We start from the raw sequence: 21,625 nt of genomic DNA on the forward strand, positions 1-21,625 counted from the left end.
CATTTATTTGTATTGTAGTCCTGTCGTGTAATGTTGTAATTTTAATATTATAACTTTGCCATTAAAGCGGGAGATATGGCATGCCACAAAACCAGGTTCAACCCACCATTTTTTTCTTAAAATTTCCTGTACCATGTCAGGAAATGGCCATTGTTATATTATAGTTCGTTTCTGTGTGTGTTACATTTTAATGTTGTGCTTCTGTTGTGTCGTAGTTCTCTCATATTTGATGCGTTTCCCTTAGTTTTAGTTTGTAACACGGATTTGTTTTTTTTTCTCAATCGATTTATGAATTTCGAACAGCGGTATACTACTGTTGCCTTTATTTACCTCAAATGAAAAAACGATTTAAAAACAAAAACAATATCAACAGTTGGTTTATTCTAAATTATTTTAAACATAATCATATCTATAAAATATTCTTTATACATAATATACTTTTATTTTCTTTCATGACATTGTCAAGTTTATCATCACATGTATAAATAGATTATTCAACATCAATGTAACTTATGTAAGTATTTTGTATCTTGATAAATTTGGTTATTCGGAAATATTTTCTACATGTTTTATCTAAATTAGTCCATTCACTTATGTATAAAAAGTATGTCTTTTAATTTAGATAGAGTTATTTCCCTTACACAGGCATATCATGATTGTTAAAATGAGAAATATATGCTTGAGTATAGATGAAAAGGAGGTAGAAGAGAGTGCAAATGTGCTGTAATATTAAACAAATGTAACTGTTTCATGATATTCTGATTTGGATGCTGTCTTTCTTTACAAAAATGTTGATCGAGTCAAACTTGCTGTGTGAACCAATAAATTTTGTTTTCAATATCGTAGTGCACTTTACTAGTAATTGTGAACTAAAGATAAAAAAAATACCTATAAAAGATAAAATTTATACGAGGTTGACATTGAAAATAGTCCATAAAAACGGAAAACTTTAAATCATGAAATGCTTTTTACTTAGATCGAGAAATTTATTCACAATAAAGATCATATTGAAAATAATCCACAAATGTGTTTCTATGAATCTGACAATGAAGAAAAACATTGTAAATGGTAGTGTAGATATTTTCTTATTACAAGAGAAACAAGTGAAATTCTAAAAATAACATTTTGTTTTTGAATTTGTGAATAAACACATAAAATCTGTATGTTTTAACCAGATATTTAGATCTAAATATAGACAAATTTACACTCATGAAAAAAGACATTACTATAAGAAGATTGTAAAATTCATTATCAAGTAGAAGAAAAGATATTCAAAATATTTGGGATCAAAGTTTTGCAGTGATTAAACATTATTCTGTGATTACCATGACTTTGCAAAAGCTATCAAAATAACTTTTAAAAAATCTACAAAAAGAAAAATTTGGTTTTAAATGCAACAACATATAACATATATACACAAACTGTAATCTAATTTGACCATTTTATCATTTAGTACTTTGTGCTGGATAATGGACACGATGTCCATCTGACACTCATTTCACTAGGAACACATTAAAACTGTATTCATAACTATCACATAACAGCACTTAATACATATACACAGTTAAAAATATAAGCTCTTATTTACATATGTACAAACAAAAAATATCACAGAATATTTCAAAATATTGATTTTGATAAACATCTTAAAATAGAACCTTTGGGCAGTTTGTGAACAGCACTAATTCCAGTACAAAAAGTTAGTTTTATGTCTTTTACTTAATTTCTGAGCAAAATAATAACTGTATTTTTCTTTATAAAGCTTGTCATTTGTGATTTCATGAGGAAAAACTTTCAACATGACGGCATTGGAAACTTTAAAATGCATTCCACAACATAAAAAAAAATACCATCAATTTTAGTTTTGAACAGCGGTATACTACTGTTGCCTTTATTTATTGAAACTTTGATGTACCTTGGGGCAAAATTCAAAATGAAGAATAAAGATTTGCTGAACTTAATATTACACCTCAATAGGAGGCTTTCAACGGAAAAAAAACTGTTCATAGATATCCAAAAAGATCTCATCACACTAAAGTAAATTAACATTATCTAAGGAGCAACACTTTTCCCAGCCTAAATGCATGTACGATAACATCTTGTCAATGTCGAAACTTCGAAAAATTGGAAAATATATTGCTACAATTTATTAATATTAATTGATATATCCTAATATCCCTAATATACAAAAGCGAAATTCTTCCATCTATGTTTAATTCCTTCTCGTTTTTGAAGTTCCATACGTTTTGCATGGATAACTTCAGATACCCATTCCTTGTGTATTGTATATGCCATTGGTCTACGTGGTATGGTATTATAGAAGAAAGTCTCCATATTTTCCATATAAGCCTTAGGAGGATTTGGCGGTATGACGGGATCTTCGCATTGTACATAGTACGGCAGTCTCTTCATCACTTTCCTGAAAAGTATAAGCCATATAATTAATTTGAAAAGACGATGCATTTATTTGTCCCGATTGTGCTTTAAGCAACAAGGCATAACAATATAAAATTTTGATTTATTTTCAGGTTTTGATGATGTACCTTAATAATAATTATACTCATTAAGAAGCAGATAATATACACTGATGATATAATTAAACTTTGATATATTCACTGGGGTTATTTCCCAAAATTTCTTATTTTATATTTAGTTGGCAATACAATTGATAGATATCACAAACGTTGGCATCATTTGTCTGGAAACGGTACCGGTGTCCTATAGCCATTCTTCCCCATGCCAATTTTTCCGGGGGAACTGGATTGTTCAGCGTGAAGAGGGGAAAACCAGGATCAGGCCAATTTTCCCCCCTAATAGCACGAGAGGCTAATTGATAACGAAATAACTACGAACGAGTTTGTTTATGTACGAGAAAATGCTACAGTTTATTTAAATAAAGCACGCATAGACTGACATAGTATCTGTTGTCAGAAAAACTAAACCGGTAACGTGAATTGTTGTGGCGAATCGTATTAAAAATATTCCTTGCGTGATAATGAACCCCAACGAAAACAGTTCGGCATTTTAAAGCATGGAAATATTAGTATGGAGTATACACCTACAAGTAGAAAGTTGTCAGGTCAAAAAATGCATGTAAATGATTCGGACGATCAAACAAAAAAAATACACAAAAAAGTCAATTACAGACAGGTAAAAATATAAACGGACTGATGGACATGTAGGCACAGTATGGTAGAAATATAGACCGGCTGATAATGTAGACATGTAGACATGTGGAGTATTTGTTAACAGCGAGCAATACTGTTGTTGAATAAAAAAAAAAAAAAAAAAAGACATGTAGACATGTAGACATACACAGACTGGTGACAGAAATGTTATCTGATTGGAAAACATGTAGATAGACTGTTGAACACGGAGAAGAACTGGTGGACATGTAGACAAAATATAATAGACACAAAGACGGGCTAGTGAATATGAAGTCAGACTTTGGAAATGAAGAAAGACTAATGGATACATAGACAGACCGTTGAAAATGTTAACGAACTAGTGGACATAGACAGACTGGTAACCATGTAGACAGCCTTGTAGACACATAGCCATACTGTGGAGAATGTAGACAAACTATGGACTATTTGAAAGACTGGTGAAAAAATAAAGACAGGCTAATGGAAACATAAACAGACTGGCGAACAATTGTGTAATTTAAATGTAAATTGACAATATTTGTCAGCATGTAAATCTAATTTTAACTCTGTTGGATTTAATTTTCAGACTTATATAAATGAAATCTATCATATAGGGAAGAGATTGGCATGGGGGAAAAGTGACTAAATGTATACTTATTGCCAAATTTCCGCGGGGGAAGAACTGCAATGATCCAAAATTTCCCATGGCATGGGGAGAATGGCTATATAACAATGGTAATAGGTAAATATCAGTGTATCATCTGATCTATGGGATCATTGAAAAATGTAGAAAGGGGAAGTAAGGGTCAACTTCAATGATACAGTCGACAAACTAAGTAAGGTATCACGCCATTAACACGGAATATTCCATTATGAACATATTTGTTTTAATTATAAGACAATAATTGTGCCAGATGCGAATCAATACCATTAAATCAATCATACAAATTAAAATATAAATAATATACAACTTCCCACGCATATAATGAGCCATCTATTGTTTAACTGACCTTAATTAAGTGCATAACATAATTATATGTACAAATACACATTAAATACCATATATGAATATACTTTAGTACATCAACACATTTCACCAAAAATCATCTAATCTATTCTCTTACCACTAGAGGGCACATATTTGACAGAAACCTGGGTCTAAATCCAGAGCTAAATAGTTAAAATAGTATCATATCTACTTACACTTTACTTATTTTTCTAAAACAAAGTTCCCATACGATATGGGGATTATCAATTTGTAGTTTGTTTCTCGTGCTAATGGCTTTTTATGTAGAATTCTTTCTTATGTGTTTAGCCTTATGCATAAATGTACAGACATTAATATTATTTATCATTTTCTTTTATATAATATGTGATGCTGTTTCAATTTAAATCTGTTATCCAACATTTACACAAGCTTCACAATATTACAACAATACAGAGTTTACATGTCCATTGGAAGGGCTAAACACAATTAGCGAAGAACGTGTTAAATTTGTCTGAATCAAAAACCGAAGGTGCAACAAAATAGTTCCTTTTGTATCTCACGTTTCTCTCATATATTTTTTGTTGTCTTCAATTCGCAGAACAAATGTTTTGTTATGTGTGGAGAATATATGCATTGGTCCACTTCTTTGGATATTTGTTTTGCCTAGCATATAATAAGTACTTCTACACTTTGTTACTTCTTGACATTAATTGACTGTTGAGATTTCACTTAAGGAGGTACCCAACACTTTGACTTAAATAGATTTGGCTCGTTTAATTTTCATAAGGTTTTGAAAAAACATTTTATCTGGCCATTTGAACAAAATATGAACATTTGTAGAAATTTGAACCACACAATTTACAGGAATAATTTGGTTGGATATATAGCAGTTTGACAAATACTAATGTTGATCTTTGAACAGCTTGATTTCTCCTTACTAACAGTATGTGCTTAAAACGTTCAGATGAATTCTAAGAGTAAACTCCTTTATGTGTTATGTACCCCCTTAACAGATGGTTATATCGAAACTGCTTGATTAAATATTAAAGAAAGTATGAACAAATGAATAAATTTATTTCTTGCAATCAAAGTTGTTTTATTCAGTAGTTGTTAGGAATTAATATTACTCACTTCAGTTTGAGTGGATCGCCATGAACTTCTGCTCTCCAGCCATATTTTTCTCGGTCTCTTTCATATTGATCTGGAGTTGCCACTCGGGATACGGTATCTGCGTAGTCAGGTACACATGACTTTGGTGTCGGATTCCTTGGTCGTAACTGACGTATGTCGTCTGTTGGCGTCTGGTATCTGTTTGAACCAGCAGATTTGATTGGTCGTGGGGGAGGTGTAGGTTTCTGTCTAGGTATTACAGCACTCTTCACCCTTTCTCGTTTAGTGTCGAAGCTTTCCCTCTCTGATATTTCCTGATATTCTGATGTCGGTATGATTGTTATACCATTCTCTGGTTGAAACGCTGATGATGGAGTTGGTGTCCGTGGCTCCAACTCTGTCGGTATTGGCACACCATAAGAAGTTTCCGCTACTTTAGTTGACCAACATTGAAATGGTGTAGGTATTTGTAATTTAGGTACGGGTTTGAAGTCATATATCGGTGCACTTTTGGCTCGTATTTGCAAAGATGCTGACTGGCTGCTCCCTGCTCTAGAATGATGACTCGAGACACTAGACATTGGACGTTTGCTAGGAGTTGGTGAAGGACGGAAGACTTTCGGTGGCCTTGGTGAAGGTGGTTTTGGTGCTGTATAGTAGTTACTGTTTTGATACTTGTACATGGCTTCAAGTTCTAAAATATTAAATGTAAGATTTATATTATACATTTTTGGAGGGAATCATCTACATTTTAATTATGACAATGACAAGCAAAGCAAAAACACCAAGCCAAATATTTGGTATATTAAAAACGTCTTAACAAAATTTAAATACAAAAGAAATCATGGGTAAAGCATCAAGCAAATCACGACACAAAAGCGAGAATGTTCATTACATTCAAAAAGGGTAAAAGCAATAATTTAAGTAGGTAAAAAAATGGTTATGTTGTACATTTTGAGGTTATTTTAAATACTAATCAAATATTTACCGGTTATATTTAGTGTTTTATTGCAAACAGATTGTGAAAATAAGTTGAAACTGAATTAGAAAATGTATTTCCCTCTTAAAACATCTACATGTTAATATTTTCTTTTTTCCTTTGAAATATTGAAATATTGTCAATGTTAGTTAGTTTTCAATTCAGGATGGTGATAGCAATGTCGTGTTTCTTGCATGTAAAATTACCACACTTTTGATTGGTCACTCTCTGTGGTCAAGTGATTAGAGGAACACAAAAAGCATGTTATTTATTAAAGCAGTACCTGACAACATAGAAGGAGACCGTGCTAAAAACAAAAGTGTATACACATGAAAATATTTTGAAATAATAATAATATAAGCAAACATTTCTTATATCATTTACTGCTCAAGATGTCCATTTGAACATATGTGTTTCTGTGTTGATGCAAACTTTGATGCCAAAATGTCGAAAATCAAAGCGTAATAACGATTTTGGAGTCAAAAGGTTCCAACATTTACCCGAATCCTGACCATATTTGAGTGTTAATATACCGACTGGTGATATTACCGGGGATAAACTCTCTAGCATTAGAGTTGTCGATCCTTTAAGAGTAAATCATTTACCGATTCTAAAAACTAATGGATATTTTTTTATATAAAAGGTGTTCACCATGCATTAATTTTAGGTTGCACATATTGCATACTTTCAAAACAAACATTGCATATGCATATAACGCTGATCAGAACTACATATGGTATAAATTGGTCCAATTGTTTCAGAGAAAACGTGTTTTAAGAGACCACATTTGAACAAAATATGAGACGAAATGTGATGAGAAAAACTGACAATCTCCCTTCGATCAATGCAATATGACATCAAAAAATTGAAGGATCATCTTAATTAAAGTATAATTAATTATTCTGCACTGCTTACAAAAATAAATCCAAGATTTTAAACTTTAAGCAACATTATTGTTATAATCATTCGGTGTTATCTATCTTAAGAAAAAGATGCAAATACTCACGGTATTCATTTGGAACACCCATCCGCCTATCAACATAGACATCCTTGGCGGAGGGATACCAGCCGTACGTCTGCTCTTTCATGATGTCTGGTAAAACAAACCTGTAAAATAATAAATGGTGAAAGTGTTATTCTTCGAATGGAAAAATGGAAAGGACTAAATTTACTGGAACTCCTATTCCGTCGCCAATCTGTTAAAGAAGTATTGGCACGGGACTAGTTCGTGTAAGCTGCTGTGTTTCTAGTAGATATATATTTATCATAACTAGCATGTATTTTATAGCATGTTAAGATCTTACTTATACAGATTCTTGATTGAATAAGACGTCATTTCACCAACATTGAAAGACATGAGACAAGATAACTGTCTCGCCCTGTAGGCGTTGTTGAAAGGTTTTATGAAATGTTCGTTTTCAATTATAGTTATTACTTTAATTTTCATGTGAATTTACTGTAATAATTGGTTTCGAACTTTTATCTTTTTTTATGTTTCCTTAACAACCCTAATTAAACTAAGAACAGTGAACGTCAGCGTCACATAAGGTTTCAGCATAGTATCTAATAACTCTTTTTAGAGTGGCTCTTGTTTTATATGAGAAGTTGTAATATTATGTAAATATTTTATAAGAGGTGATACTCAAATATAATAGTGTCTTGTCGTGTCTTGTTTTTCTTAACCGTTTGAGTACGGTACATAAGAAAATAAGTAAAAGACAAAAAAAGGATGTATGTCCCTAAAATATTTTTTGGTAGAATGTGTTAATTGTATATCATTTGTTACATTATGTACTATTCTAATCATTATCAGCTGCAGTACTCTCAAGAAAGGACTTATTTCTTATACCTGTAATTTAACTCTTTTTTACCTATTCAAAATACTTTTTAAGCATGCAAGAGGACTTCTGTTATATTGTGTATACCCTAAATGGAGTGTTCGATGTTTTATGCTGTCACTAGAATAAAGCTTATCGGGTGATGATTTTTGTTTTAAAAAAGAATGTCTATAAATACACATTTGACATAGTCTTTTCAGGAATGAAAAGACTGACCGATACACTTTCTCTAAATGAAGAATAGAAGAAAAAAAGTAACATTCAAAATATTTAATAAAAAAAAAAAATCAGCTTTTCAGCTATTTTGGCAAGTCTTTTCTTACTAATGAAATCTTTATTTGAAACGAATCAGCTAAATGGTTTAGATTGTTTGTTTGGTTTTAAGTCATTCTCTTTTGAACATTCAAAATTATAATCAATTCATCGCATTCCATAGCCACGTGTAACTTGTTAATATAAGCGTCTGGAAATCAAATACTTCTGAAGCAACTTTATCCAAATGAAGATTTGTCAGATAACTTAGCATGTTAGGGTTGCTCTATTGTTTCTGTCAAACTCTTATCAGTTTATTTAAAACATTTTTGGAAGTTTTAAAACCACTTTACCAATACTAGTTTACTACAAATTCGACCCTTTATCGCCAAGATATAGTTACCCTTTTGTATACAGTGTATTTAAACAACCTATAATTTGTAAGAAAACGCTGAATTATTAATTTAACACACCAATTGATTAATTTTGAACGTGAGAATATAATACTACAGCAAGTCTGTGTTTTTATTATGAACAATGACATAAATTTTCTATTCTAATGTTTTGACTACCACTGCACATATTTTGAGTATATTATTTTTCAATTTAAATGCCATTTGTAAAAATATCTTGAATAGGGAAATTAAATATGATACTTTATTATAGAAGTCAACATCAATATTTGCATTTCATTTGTATAGAGAAGAGTTTCCTTTTCTGCAATGTCATCTCATCACCGCTTGTTTAACAAAAGATAGGAAGAAACCATAATAGACATATCGTCTGAATACCACAGAAAGCGAGTTGTGATGAATGCATTAATCAAACATTATTTCATAATATGCTCTATAAACTCTAAAATTTGCATTGTTATAATTTTACAACATGGTTATTGGTTTGGTTTCACAACTGTTTTGAGTGCCACAGTCTGATGAGTCTTATGTATAAAACGTAACGTGTATAATTTACAGCGTATATAACCCTTGTATCTTTTATGAGTTTCTAGCAAATAACCGCCAACTCATTAACGATATTGTGTGTCATACTACATACAACTCTGGAGCATGCACAATCTGGACTTACGTGAAATTTTATGTCAAAGGTCATAATTTCGAGAGAACCGGGACGAGCGCAAATTAATCTGTAATTCATCATTACACAATAATGTTACAAAAATCCGATCTTCTTCAATCAAAAAGAAAGAAAAAATGTCTGGATCACTAGAGTTATATAAGTTCAATTCTTTAACATTTTATCTCAATTCATCAAATTTCGATTTATGAAAACAAAATCGATTATCAGCATTGACGATCGATTATCAGTGATCATCGCTATTAATACATGAGACTTTATTGCATAATATATATTGGTACATAAAAATTAGAACAGATAGTTTTTAAGTTGACTGATCAATATCGAAGGATTGTTTTGCAGCACTACAAAGTGGCATTTGAATTTATTACATAAAATGAACTCAAAGTACCGAGTTATATAACTAGAAAATTCAATATCCATTTATAATAGACATGCGTATATTATGGGTTTTAATAGAATAGTTTGTGCAGGAAATCTATGTAAACTGATCTTTCTATACAGTGGCAGATCCAGTCATTTGAAAGGGGGGGGGGGGGGGGTGGGGTTCCCAACCCAGGACAAAAAAAGGGGGGAGTTCCAACTACATGTCCCCATTCAAATGCATTGATCGTAAAAAAAAATCTGGATCCGCCACTGCTATATTGTACATTAATTCAAATTTAATCCAAGGTTTTGATTGAAGCCGTTGTATTTTTCAATGCTTATGATTAAATCAGATTTATGTTTTCTATTTCTCTGTTATTGTTATGGCAGCCAAACAAATAGGCCATCCGATATTTAGTGAAATTTTGCTTCAGTATTTTAAATAACATCTTAAATGATTACTGACGAGACTCGTTTTCCAACAAGCTTTAACTGCTCATTCCACTAGAAAATCTTTAATAAGTTTTTTCATATACATATGTACATCATTTCTTATTCGTGAATACAATTTACATAAAATTTACATTTCGTTTTCGTTATGTTGAAAGGACTTTAAAACTTCAAGAATAGTTTTAAACATATATGCATCGAAAGCCCCCGCAATAAATATTTAAATGCTTCTTAAAAGAGATGAAGAAGTCTCGAGGTGAAAAGTATTTGTTTTCTAGTTCAATATTTACCCATTTAAACATAAACTCATACGTCTCATTTTATGCTTTTAGTATTTATTTATTATCCGTCTAGTTTTTATAACTAACTATTAATGTATGTTCACGACACGATTCAGTCTATACCCTTTCTTTTAAATTGGCATCTATAATTGAATACAAACACAGCAGATGTTAGGCTCATATAATCATCAAATTTTGAAGGTTGCATCCGAAGAAAAGGCTGAATTTTATTATTAAGGGTTTAGATTTCGAAATAAATGGAAGACAAGTGCAACATTTACATAACTCTGTTTACATGTGTATTCCAAGACCGTAATATCCATTCGAAAAAAAACCTGCATAATTATATTCATATCATTGAAGTACATAGTACTATCATCAAACAATTCAAATTAAAGACATGTGCATTTCTAAAGACATTAAATCAAATAAATTTACACAAACGCCGATAGACTATATATGCAAAAGGAAACAAAAGACAGTCAATGGACATTTGATTAATTGTCTTGAAGACAGTAACCCACCCACCAAAGAACATCTAATCAGGTTCGGATCCAGGATTTTGAAAAGGGGGACTTGGTAAGCCAATATTTGGAGGAATGCTGGTAAAATGCTATTCATGAAGCGACTAAAGGGGGCTGGGTCTCCTGCTTATCTCTATATCTGCATCTACAAATAAGCAAGAAAGAAGAACGTTTGGATACACTATCCTCTCGGGATCAATTAAACTGACAATTCTAATCGCAAAAGCGTGAATCAAACCAATAAAAAACAGAAAAACAGACCATCTTACCATAAAGTATTATAGTGCTAGTAAACTGAAGTCCACTTCAGAAAAAAAAATCCTATCTTCATTCAGGGAAAACATCAACTTAGAAACCAGTCAATACAATTTCCGTTGATATAAAAGAATAATCGATTTCGATAGGGAATCTCGACCTTAGATACAAAGAGAAGTTTAGATTTATTATGCTCTAGTAATTAGCGACATTATTGATAAGAAAGGCCGTCCTATTGTGATGTCAGGCTACCTTTAATGGTGTGTATTGTTAGGGGAGAGACACCACTTAATTACTGCCAATTTATTTATATTGTAATTACATATTGTTGATGTTCTTGCAAAATTACAAATTGCTTTTAATATGTATTGATAAACTGAATTGATTATTTTTTTTTAAATGGACGAAAGTCATACTATGGAGTTTTCATATAACACAAGTTTAATTTATAAAAAGGGGGGTCAAGTTTAAATATTTTATTTGCAGAACATTGCAAAGGGATGAGATAAGTTTGTCAAAGCCCTCTTGTGTAAACAATTTGGAGCAGGATAAAATTATAAAATATTATACATGCTCACAATACAATACATCAGACCCGTAGCTAGGAGTTTCCAAGAGGGAAGGGGGGGCTACATGGACTTGCGATCCAATCATACTCAACTTTAACAGTTACAATTCGAACAGAACGTCGACCTTAACAGTGCCTATATGTTTTCAAAAAGGGGGGTAATTCGAATTTAAACATTATAAAAAGAAAAGATAACGATATAACATCGATAGTATGCGTATTACTGCGAAGTTAAAACTTTGTTTCAGTAATGTAATTACTGTCTCTTCACAACACCTACCACCCCCCCTTTTAAAATACCCTAAATCTGTCCGGATAGTGACTCCCATATTAGAAAAATGTATGTGTTATAGATAAAATGCACTTTATAAACACTCTCTTATATCTTTATTTTATCATTAAACTGTCCTATTTATAAACACCCTCGGCTTGTCTAAATTTAGATTAATTTCTCCGTATGGATACACAGGGTAATCTAAAACTGTACGTTCATTACACAGTTGTATAGTTATGTATAAGTAATGATTTGAGAACATTTTTCTATGATTTGTTTTGATTTATAGACCCTTCTCACGCAAGCACTTAAAGATTGGTAGGATTTAAATAAAAGGAATTAAGATTAAGATAAAACCATAAAAATTGTTAACTACAAAATTACTGGACGTTTGCTATTGAAATTCAAATCATATATATATATATATTTTCACATTTAAAGTTTGGTAGAAACTTTGTTCGTTAGAGAATTTATAATACATCTTCGCGAATGTTTGGTATTATTTCTAGTTCAACTTTTGGTGCTTTCGTATGGCTATAATTTCTTTCAAGTGCCATTGATGAGAAATTATTTTTCGAAATGCAAATATAGTGCATCTAAGTCGATTCCATATCAATAATATTGCATGATAACTTAATGCGATGTCAATAAGGAAAAACTTGCCTGTCTAAATGAATGTTTTTCGTGTTCAGTGACAAATATTACATTGTATATGGACTTGTTAATGTGTCACCCTGCCTTCCTTTTCATCCCCTCCAAAAAAACAAAATAAAGACAGAGCAAACAAACCTTATTACGAAGTTCTTGAAATGGGACAGGGAATATATAAGCATTTATCTTACCTCCTATACATTTCCAGGAATATGATTGGTTAAAAGCGTCCGCGTGCAAACCGTGTATATTTGATATTAGGTTAGTAGGGAGGCGGGGCTCATCTCATACACGGTTAGTAGTGGAGTTACGTCCCTTTATATTCCATATTAGGTAAGAAGGGGAACTATGTAACGAATATTACACGCTGCAAAATCGTGCAGTGGTAGTCAATAAAAACATTTCTTATCAAGAATATAAACAATGACATCACCGAAGTCAAAATATTCCCCTGTAATAGATTTTAATGCCTATAATCCAAAATCTAACACGCTTTGTATTTTACAACCTTTTTTTTAAAGAGATCATGCAAATAGGATTTATGTCCATAATCCTTTGTATTCAAATAAAACTCTCTAAAATCGCCGGGATATTTGATTCATAAGTGGATTTATGGCCATATGACTACTTGTTCAATAATATTTATTCGCTGTTTATATGAAATATTTATTTCTAATAGGAGTTTGTCATATATCACGTTGAAAGGCTTCATATGAATGAATGTTTTCATATCAGGGATATTTTGTTCATTAAGACTTTACATCGAACTTTTGACATATGTTGATTTTGGCACATACTATTTCATGATAAATTTTAGTGTGTGGTATATTTCTCAAAGCATTGGTTTTGTTGATTTGTTTGTAATACTGACAAGATTTAAGTTTACCAAATACGTTTAAAGTAAATTTAAAACTTATCTTCTTCAAAAGATAGATTTCATAGAATGATAGACCAAGGTATACATTTCAGAAATTCTATGGAATTGATAGGCCAACCTTAAAATCGTTTGTTTTCCTTTTACGATCCTGTCCCTCAAATCTTACAAATTGCATACATGCACGTATATCGAAATTCATAGATAATCTGACTGCAATTCTAAATATTGACAAAGCAATAATAAATCATTTAAAGTACATAACCACAACTACATGAAAAGTATAAAAATAACTTTAAAAAATACTTCAGAAACAAAAAATTAAACGAAAAAGAATACAGCAAAATTTGACGAACCATATATAAATGGATACTTTTTAAAACAGAATAAAAGACAATGCTGAATACTATTTTTTTCCTTTTTTTTTTTTTTATCTGTTTCGAACGATATTAAGCAGTTACTCACGTGAAACGAGAAATATAAATTAATTTCACTGATTCTGCAATCAAACATTTTTATGTTAAACTCTAAACGTGTTTCGACTATTTGAGTCGTTTGGTTGCTTTCTTGTGAACGAATATTCTATATTTGTCTTTTATTCATAATACTTTATATCTTTAATATGTAATTTAAAACTCACCGAACTTTCTTATCAGACAAAGTTGATTCATTATGCGTTCTGTCAACACATTCTCCAGAAATTAATTCCATGTTCTGTTATTTTTTTAATTATTAAAGTCATTTAATCTCGTACACAAAGATACCAATTGTTAATTTTCAAAATCCAAAGATCTTAGTGTATGCTCTTATTTTGCTGGTTTAATAGTGTTTATTGTCAATGTTTAGGCCAAATTCTTCAAGAAATTCTAATGAAAGTTTCTTCAATACAAAACGAAACCGTTTAATTAACAATTTTCACCAAGGCCTATTAAATAAACCATGCCTCCATTTTGTCAACACATTTGTTTTTATATCTTTTATTCTTTTAAATTGCTTTTTAGTAATTTCAATGTGCTAAGCAACAACCACATTTACTCCGGAGATATGATCTTCACTACTCAACATTTTTGTAATTATTTTTAATCTTCATTGGATAATTGCGCAATTTTGTCCTTAGTATACATAACCTTCAAACATGAAAATGAATTCAAACAACTCATCGCTATACTAAAACATTACTAGTTCAATTTTATGAGTGATTGCCTCACATTAAATGGGAAATAGAACTCAAGTCTACTTTTAAAGATGGTGTAACAAGAATGTATTGTCTCATCCTGAGTGATGCAACACTTTGACCTGCATTTCTAGTAGAACCTATTTCTTATCTCAATTAAATATGGACAAGCCATCTAAGATGATATTATCCTCGTATACCCACACCAAAGAAAATATAGAAGTCTTCAATTTCAATCATGTCTAGGGCAGATGTATCTTAAAAGTAAACGGGGTTTTTATTCCTTTATAAAAAAACCTTCAATATCATATTCCATAAATAATTCTGCAATTATGGTATTTATTTTGAAACAAATATTGATTAAAATAGCAAATCGATTTGAAAACAATTTTGCCGTCTTATTCAGGAAGAAACTCGTCAACATTGCTCATATTGATAGACATTAGTTACATTTAGAAGTATTAAAACTTGTTAAAATTGGTATCCATGAATAAGATAATTTTATTCCAAGTGCTAAGTTTCTTAACCCGGAAGCGAAGTAAACACTTACAGCGACACTTGGTTGAAACCTATCTGATCAACGGAGATAATTGGAATATTAAAAGAAAAGTTAAGTACGCTGGTGATTATAGAACGCCGTTCAAGTTTCTTTTAAACTTCGTCTTAAACGGTCATGAAATTCGTAAGGTGAGCAGATTTCTATGGCCAATTCGAAACTAACTTCGAGAGTAGTCCGGGTCCAAGGAAAAGAAAGTGGTCTGTTACCCTTGAGTGGTGTTATTCCTCGCAAGGTTCCTTCAATTGGCCGTTTCAGAATCTAAAGCATCATTGTTCGTACCCCTAAGTGAAAATAACGTTACGTCATTGGTTGAATTTCGATTGTTTGGGACGTTTTAAACCAATCAAAACGCTTTGGTGTACGCTTTTGAAAATATTACCCAGGATGAATTAGATTCTGAAACAGCTGGAGGATGTATAAAGACGCAGCCACATTCTAATTGAATGTATCGCCCTAAATATACCTGAACTATTTGCCACTGGACAATAAACTGTCAAAAATTAATTATAATTGTTTAAATACAAAAATATGGAAATACCCTAATTTTGTGTCGTTGTTTGCAAAGTTCAGTTTGCCCTGAAATCTTTCAAATAATTGAAGAAAATAATAGGTGATTGTATGAAACAGATTTAGGAAGATAAAGTGTGGCGAAAGATAATACTAAATATACCTTCGAAATAAAAAGTCGAAAATAAAATTAATTTCTGTGTTTGGTCTCTTGTGGAGAGTTGTCTCATTGGCAATCGTACCACATCTTATTTTTTATATTGACAACGCCATGGCTGAAAAGAATAAGACCAACAAACGAGAGTACACAAAATAAAACTAAAGACTAAACAACACGAACCCCATGCACCAAAAACGTGTGGTGCTTTGAAAGGTTAATCAGATCCTGCTCAATATGTGACACCCGTCAAATCAGAAAATGTCAATTTATTGGAAAATTTTTAATTGAAAATGTTGCTATTCATCGTGACCTTTTAAATGTTTCAATTCTATTACTTTCTTACATTTATTTATAAACAAGTTTTTTAAGTTTTAAACGATGACAATTCTATCAAATAAAAACAGCAAAGAGCAAAAACGTGCCTCATTCCCAACGGGGGAAATACATGGTTAAATAAGGTAGAAAACAACACGACAATATTCCGTGATAAAGACACTTACAGGCCCTACATATAATATTTACTTTGACAAGATAAAACAATCGATAGACAAACTTAACTTCAAGTATTGTGTCAAAAATATCTGATAACGTATAGCCTGATAAGACCATCTTAAGCATACTTAATTTTCTACATTAGGAAACAAAACGAAGTTTGCTTTACCCCTGATGCAATGTAGCATGTAGCGTTAATCAGCATGCACAGTACTTTGTCAACTGCCTGTGCATAATTTAGCACTTATTTAAACTGATAAAGTTTAAACCGAAAAAGTTGATTGAAACATAGGTCTATATTGAAAATTGCTGAGTTTTCAATAAAAGTTTGATTGATTGATTTGATTGATTGATAGGTCAACTTACTGTAGGATGGACAGACCGATTAATTTAAAGGTTGCGTGATGCTTTGATTGTGTGTGCCAATATATTAATTAACGCGACCTTTTGTTGTACAGTAAATTAGTTTGGTAGTAGATATTCGAAATTCAAAAATCTGATTACCGTTCAATTTTTGGCCGTTAGTTTTCTCGTTTGTTTTAATTTACATTGTCATTATGGAGGCTTTTATATAGCTGACTATGCGATATGGGCTTTGCGTGATTGTTGAAGGCCATACGGTGACCTATAGTTGTTAATTTCTGTGTTATGTTGGTCTCTTGTGGAGAGCTGTCTCATTGACAATCATACCACATTTTTTTTTCTTTTTATATAAATCAAATAAGTTAAATTCATTGATACGATGACCAATAAATATGATTTAAAAAGTAATATACATTTGTACCATAAATACCAAACTCTAAGGAACTTGAATTCAATGCACCGTGAAAGTCCCTTATCAAATGCAAAATTAACTCGAATAATTCAAGCCCTTTCCGTGTCCGATTTTCTCCCACACGAGGGCTTGAACTCCTTATGATCATTGGCCGCGTCGCCCGCTCTCTGTGAGAGAGAGCCAATCGGCGGCGATCAGGATAATGAGTCTGCGCAACTGTCTTGTTGTTGTCTTACCAAACACGTGTGTTCAATTAACACAAATCCGATAATAATTAATTAACATCAATTAACATCAGTTTACATCATTTAACATCAATTAACATCCGGAACTCCTCCTTCTTAAGCTGCCAACTTAAATCAAAATTCCCATATTGCATAGCGGTGTGAATTTTCCGGTTGACGGTCTTTATCAAGGAAGACGTTCAGGCGTTAATGTAGCTTTCGTAGATCAGCGGAATATAGCGACTGAATTATTCGGGTTAATGCAAAATTTGAAATCTAAAATAGGAAACGAATGTGTACCAATCGTCAAATTCCTGAAATGGTACAGGAACTTCTTAAAGCGAACCATTTTAGAAATACATATTGTGTAATGATAATAAAAAGATTGTGATTTTCTGGAAACCAAGGTTATAACTTGTTTATTCATACACAACCCTTCAAATGTTTTATCGAATTTTTATTTGTGTTTAATGTGACCCATGATTCTTTTTAAAATTTATCATTTTAATGCTTCATGAAAGACAAAACCATACCATGAGCTACAGCTAAGGAAAAGGTGACATCTGAATAACAGTTTTAAAGTCAGCAACAAAGTATCATTACGTTGTTCCTCAATCAAGTAACTTAACGTATGACTGACTGTATTTTATTTTATTGTTGTTTAATTATCATCCAGTGGCGAATATTTCATATATATATATTGAAGGAGTGTGTTTAAATGGATGATAAAACAAAGAAGGTCTTGCAAAGTGTGTCGACTGACACGGAGGAGATAGGGTTTGGACTACCACTGAAATGCTGATCACGTGGGATATGCTGCATCCTTGACTCATGAATGGTCAAGAGTGGTCAAAAAGTTGTTCCTGAACTTGCAGATAGAATTGAAACCTCTCACGCGGGACCATAGTTTTAACCAGAAGCATAAACATTTATTTTTTTTAAATGTTGAAATTTTGCTGTCTTCTGAAATTAGTTGTCGGAAAAGGTACCCAGAACCAGAACGGCAGACTCATTCATACATTGTATACGTTATGTATCATTAAACAACTACTAGTAAATAGGAAGTAGTAGACCAATAAATAAATATGCATTCATTGTAGATATAGATAAGTTAAATCAAATGACTAATTATGAATGGAATTTAATTAAATACTAATTAAACGTTTTTACGGTTAATTAAGTGCTTTTGTTAATTGTTTTTTTTAAATAAAAACGTTACAATTTGATTGAAACAAATCCCCAATCCGGTCGTATCATAACGTGAATATATCCACAGGAAAATAACAATCCATGTAATTTGCCTTGTATAATTTCTGAACAAACAAATCCATTCAAATCCATTTCAAGACAAACTGTTGCATAATTAGTCTTGAAATTAAAAAAGAAGTGTGTTCCCGTATAGAAAATAAACAAAGAGAGATTTCGGGTTGCCTGACTCTGTTATTCTTAATCAGGTTTCTTAGGTGTACTATTGGATTTATTCCGTTATACTATTTAATTAATTTTACAAACTTGTACTTAAAACACAACCAGTAAATACAAGATAGGAATGAAAAAATACGCATAAGCCATTAATACACGTAGTACACGTCAAGTGTGCGGTATTTACGATAGTTGTATCTAAGTCCCTGGTCATTGATTTTTTTAGTGAAAGATCCTTGCAAAAAAATGCACTTGTTTCGGAACAAAAATATACCGTGGCTATAAGCTTGAATGTGCATACTATTGGGGGGAGGGGGGTCAGAGACAATTAAGCGCCAGTGGCATGGCTTGATAATTATGTTTTGCTTAATTTTCAGTTTTTATGTATGATCAAATAATAATAATAAGACTAATAATATTATTCTGATGAAACGATGAGTCCGTCGGAAGGGGACGATTAAGAAAGAGCCATGATATCCCTTGCACGTAAAAGACAACCTTGTGAGATTTCGAAAAAGAGCAGGCTAATGCCGCTACAACACAGCACTCGTATACCCGCGAAGTGGAAAGGGAATAATATAATAGCTTGCAATAACATGTTTCCCAATCCACTAATAATAAATAAGTTTAAACTAATTATATTAATATTAATGATAAAAAGTTGGGTTGTTTTGGAAACTTAGGTTGTGATTTGTTTATTCGTACACACCCGTACACTTGTTTTCACTAAAATTTACATTTATTGCATAAGTCAGGGGAATAAGTAAATCTTATTTCTTTGTGTAGTAATTCTTTTAAATCTATGGTATTTAAACTTTATTTTGGTTTTACAAACAAGATCCAAATTGAAAATTAAAATCCACTACATACACAAAACGTTATAAGAATTTTAAAATATTACTTTCCAATCCAGGCGTGAAACCTTTAGTCAGTGTAATATATGAATTTATAGAGGAGCATCTTTGATTTGTTGAAATTTATAAATACTTATGACTTTAAAGAAAGATTGAACTTGTATATGGTATATAAGAAATCCATAAAGGCATATCAAATCGTTTGAAGTACACAGTGACACTTCCGCGTGTGTATATATGATACTAACTAAAAACTTTAAATTGACATTTCAAAAATGGCAAATACACAACTGATAGAAAATCAATATTCATACATTGAAAATATTCATTTTAAATTATTAAAACAAGTTATCTGATAATTATGTAGAGCGTTTATCGTGTGTCCTGTTTATTTCAACACCGTGTTAAATCACTGCCCAGGTGACTTTAAATTATAATTAATATACATAATATTACAAAATCACGCAACCTACCTTAATTATGAAAATTAAACTGTATTGTTTTCACTAACACATCTTAATAGTTAGAATCTACTTTATGAACACAAAACTAAATATCATATTTCCCTTCTTAATTTTACCACCTGTATTTTTCGAGCCTCGTTTTGACAGTTTCTAAGGACGCATTCAGTGGCCGTTTGTTTGTTTAGAACCCCATTGAGTAAATAGAAAAGCTGCTTAGTTCACAACTACGATGACATCCATTAAATGCCTATCACAGTCATCAATACTGGAATAATACAAGTTAAATTGAATAAAATCAACATGAATAAAATAATTAATTTTCAATTATGTAATATCTATTGATTGCTGTAGACATTCGACCACACTCACAGAAAGGATGAATAAAATTAAAAGACAACTAACACAGAAAAAGTTGGAATTGTCGCACCGTGTTTTTATTTATTTATTTTTTGTTTTTTGTTTTTTGTTTTTTTTTTGGGGGGGGGAGGGGGAGGGGGCGCTTGTAGGGGATCCAAAACACACAGTATGAGGAAAGGGGGAGTGTGGTTGTTGCATAAAGTTTGGGTTTGTTCTCAAATTGAGAATCAGTTTACAGTTTTGAAAACAGTAGGAACTTGGGGACAAGAAATCCAAAATCCAAAATCCGTTATGCTTTTATGTTGTCTTTTAATGTCAATTATTTTAGCGTTTTTCTTTGTTATATTATTTAAATAGCACATATTAACCATCAGCAGCGATAAACTATTTTGATTATCCCACCAAAAAAAAACGGATTTGGAGAGAAAAGGGGAGGACTAAAACAAAGTTATCTTGTCCCCAAGTACCTGAGTCGATTGAGATTTGAGATCAATGAGTGCGCAGACGAAGGCAGTTCGAAAGGATAAGGAACACTTCTTTCAAAAAAAAACCCTTATATTCAACTTTGACTTTTATATCATAAACTAAAAAAAAAATCTACTTTTTGGTTCTTAAATGCGTCTATTCTAAAAGCCTTAATCATCGGTAAAATAAATCTGTTCATAATCTACAATGTTGTGTTCAAAGTCAGCAAAATACAATGGTTTTATGCATTATTTCTTTATACCATGCTCAGACATGATTTAACCATCATGTAATTATTGTTACAAAAAATCCATGTTTCTTTTCAAAACATCATGTCTCGTTCTATCTGTCAACGTATGCTATAAACGCTGCACATGCTTGTAGCCAGAAAAATTTCAAAAAAGGGGGGGGGGGGTTGCATGAACTCGTGAACTCAACTCTAACAATTACAATTAAAACAAGCAGAACGTTGACTTTTATGTCTGTTATGTTCACATATCGTTGTAAATTTAACGGAATTTGAT

The 21,625-nt window shown here is 31.6% G+C and overlaps 1 protein-coding gene across 6 annotated transcripts; it reads right to left on the reverse strand.

Annotated features, from left to right (window-relative positions):
- Nucleotides 1-361: 361 nt before the first annotated feature.
- LOC139527688 (putative uncharacterized protein DDB_G0290521) lies at nt 362-20,535 on the reverse strand. Of its 6 annotated transcripts, none has more exons than XM_071323288.1 (5): nt 20,399-20,499; nt 7,230-7,330; nt 6,507-6,530; nt 5,266-5,938; nt 362-2,419 (listed from the first exon to the last, which is right to left on the reverse strand). In XM_071323288.1, exons 2-5 carry the CDS (start codon nt 7,309-7,311, stop codon nt 2,179-2,181), a joined length of 1,020 nt encoding a protein of 339 aa, XP_071179389.1. In that variant the 5' UTR covers nt 7,312-7,330; nt 20,399-20,499; the 3' UTR covers nt 362-2,178. The 6 variants fall into 6 exon arrangements, with proteins under 6 accessions (XP_071179389.1, XP_071179388.1, XP_071179386.1 ...); XM_071323287.1 differs by having other exon boundaries at nt 20,289-20,447; XM_071323285.1 differs by lacking the exon at nt 20,399-20,499 and adding an exon at nt 14,289-14,465.
- Between the last annotated feature and the right edge of the window lie 1,090 nt (nt 20,536-21,625).

This window comes from Mytilus edulis, chromosome 6 (assembly GCF_963676685.1).
Source record: "Mytilus edulis chromosome 6, xbMytEdul2.2, whole genome shotgun sequence".
NCBI classification, from domain to species: Eukaryota; Metazoa; Mollusca; class Bivalvia; order Mytilida; family Mytilidae; genus Mytilus; species Mytilus edulis.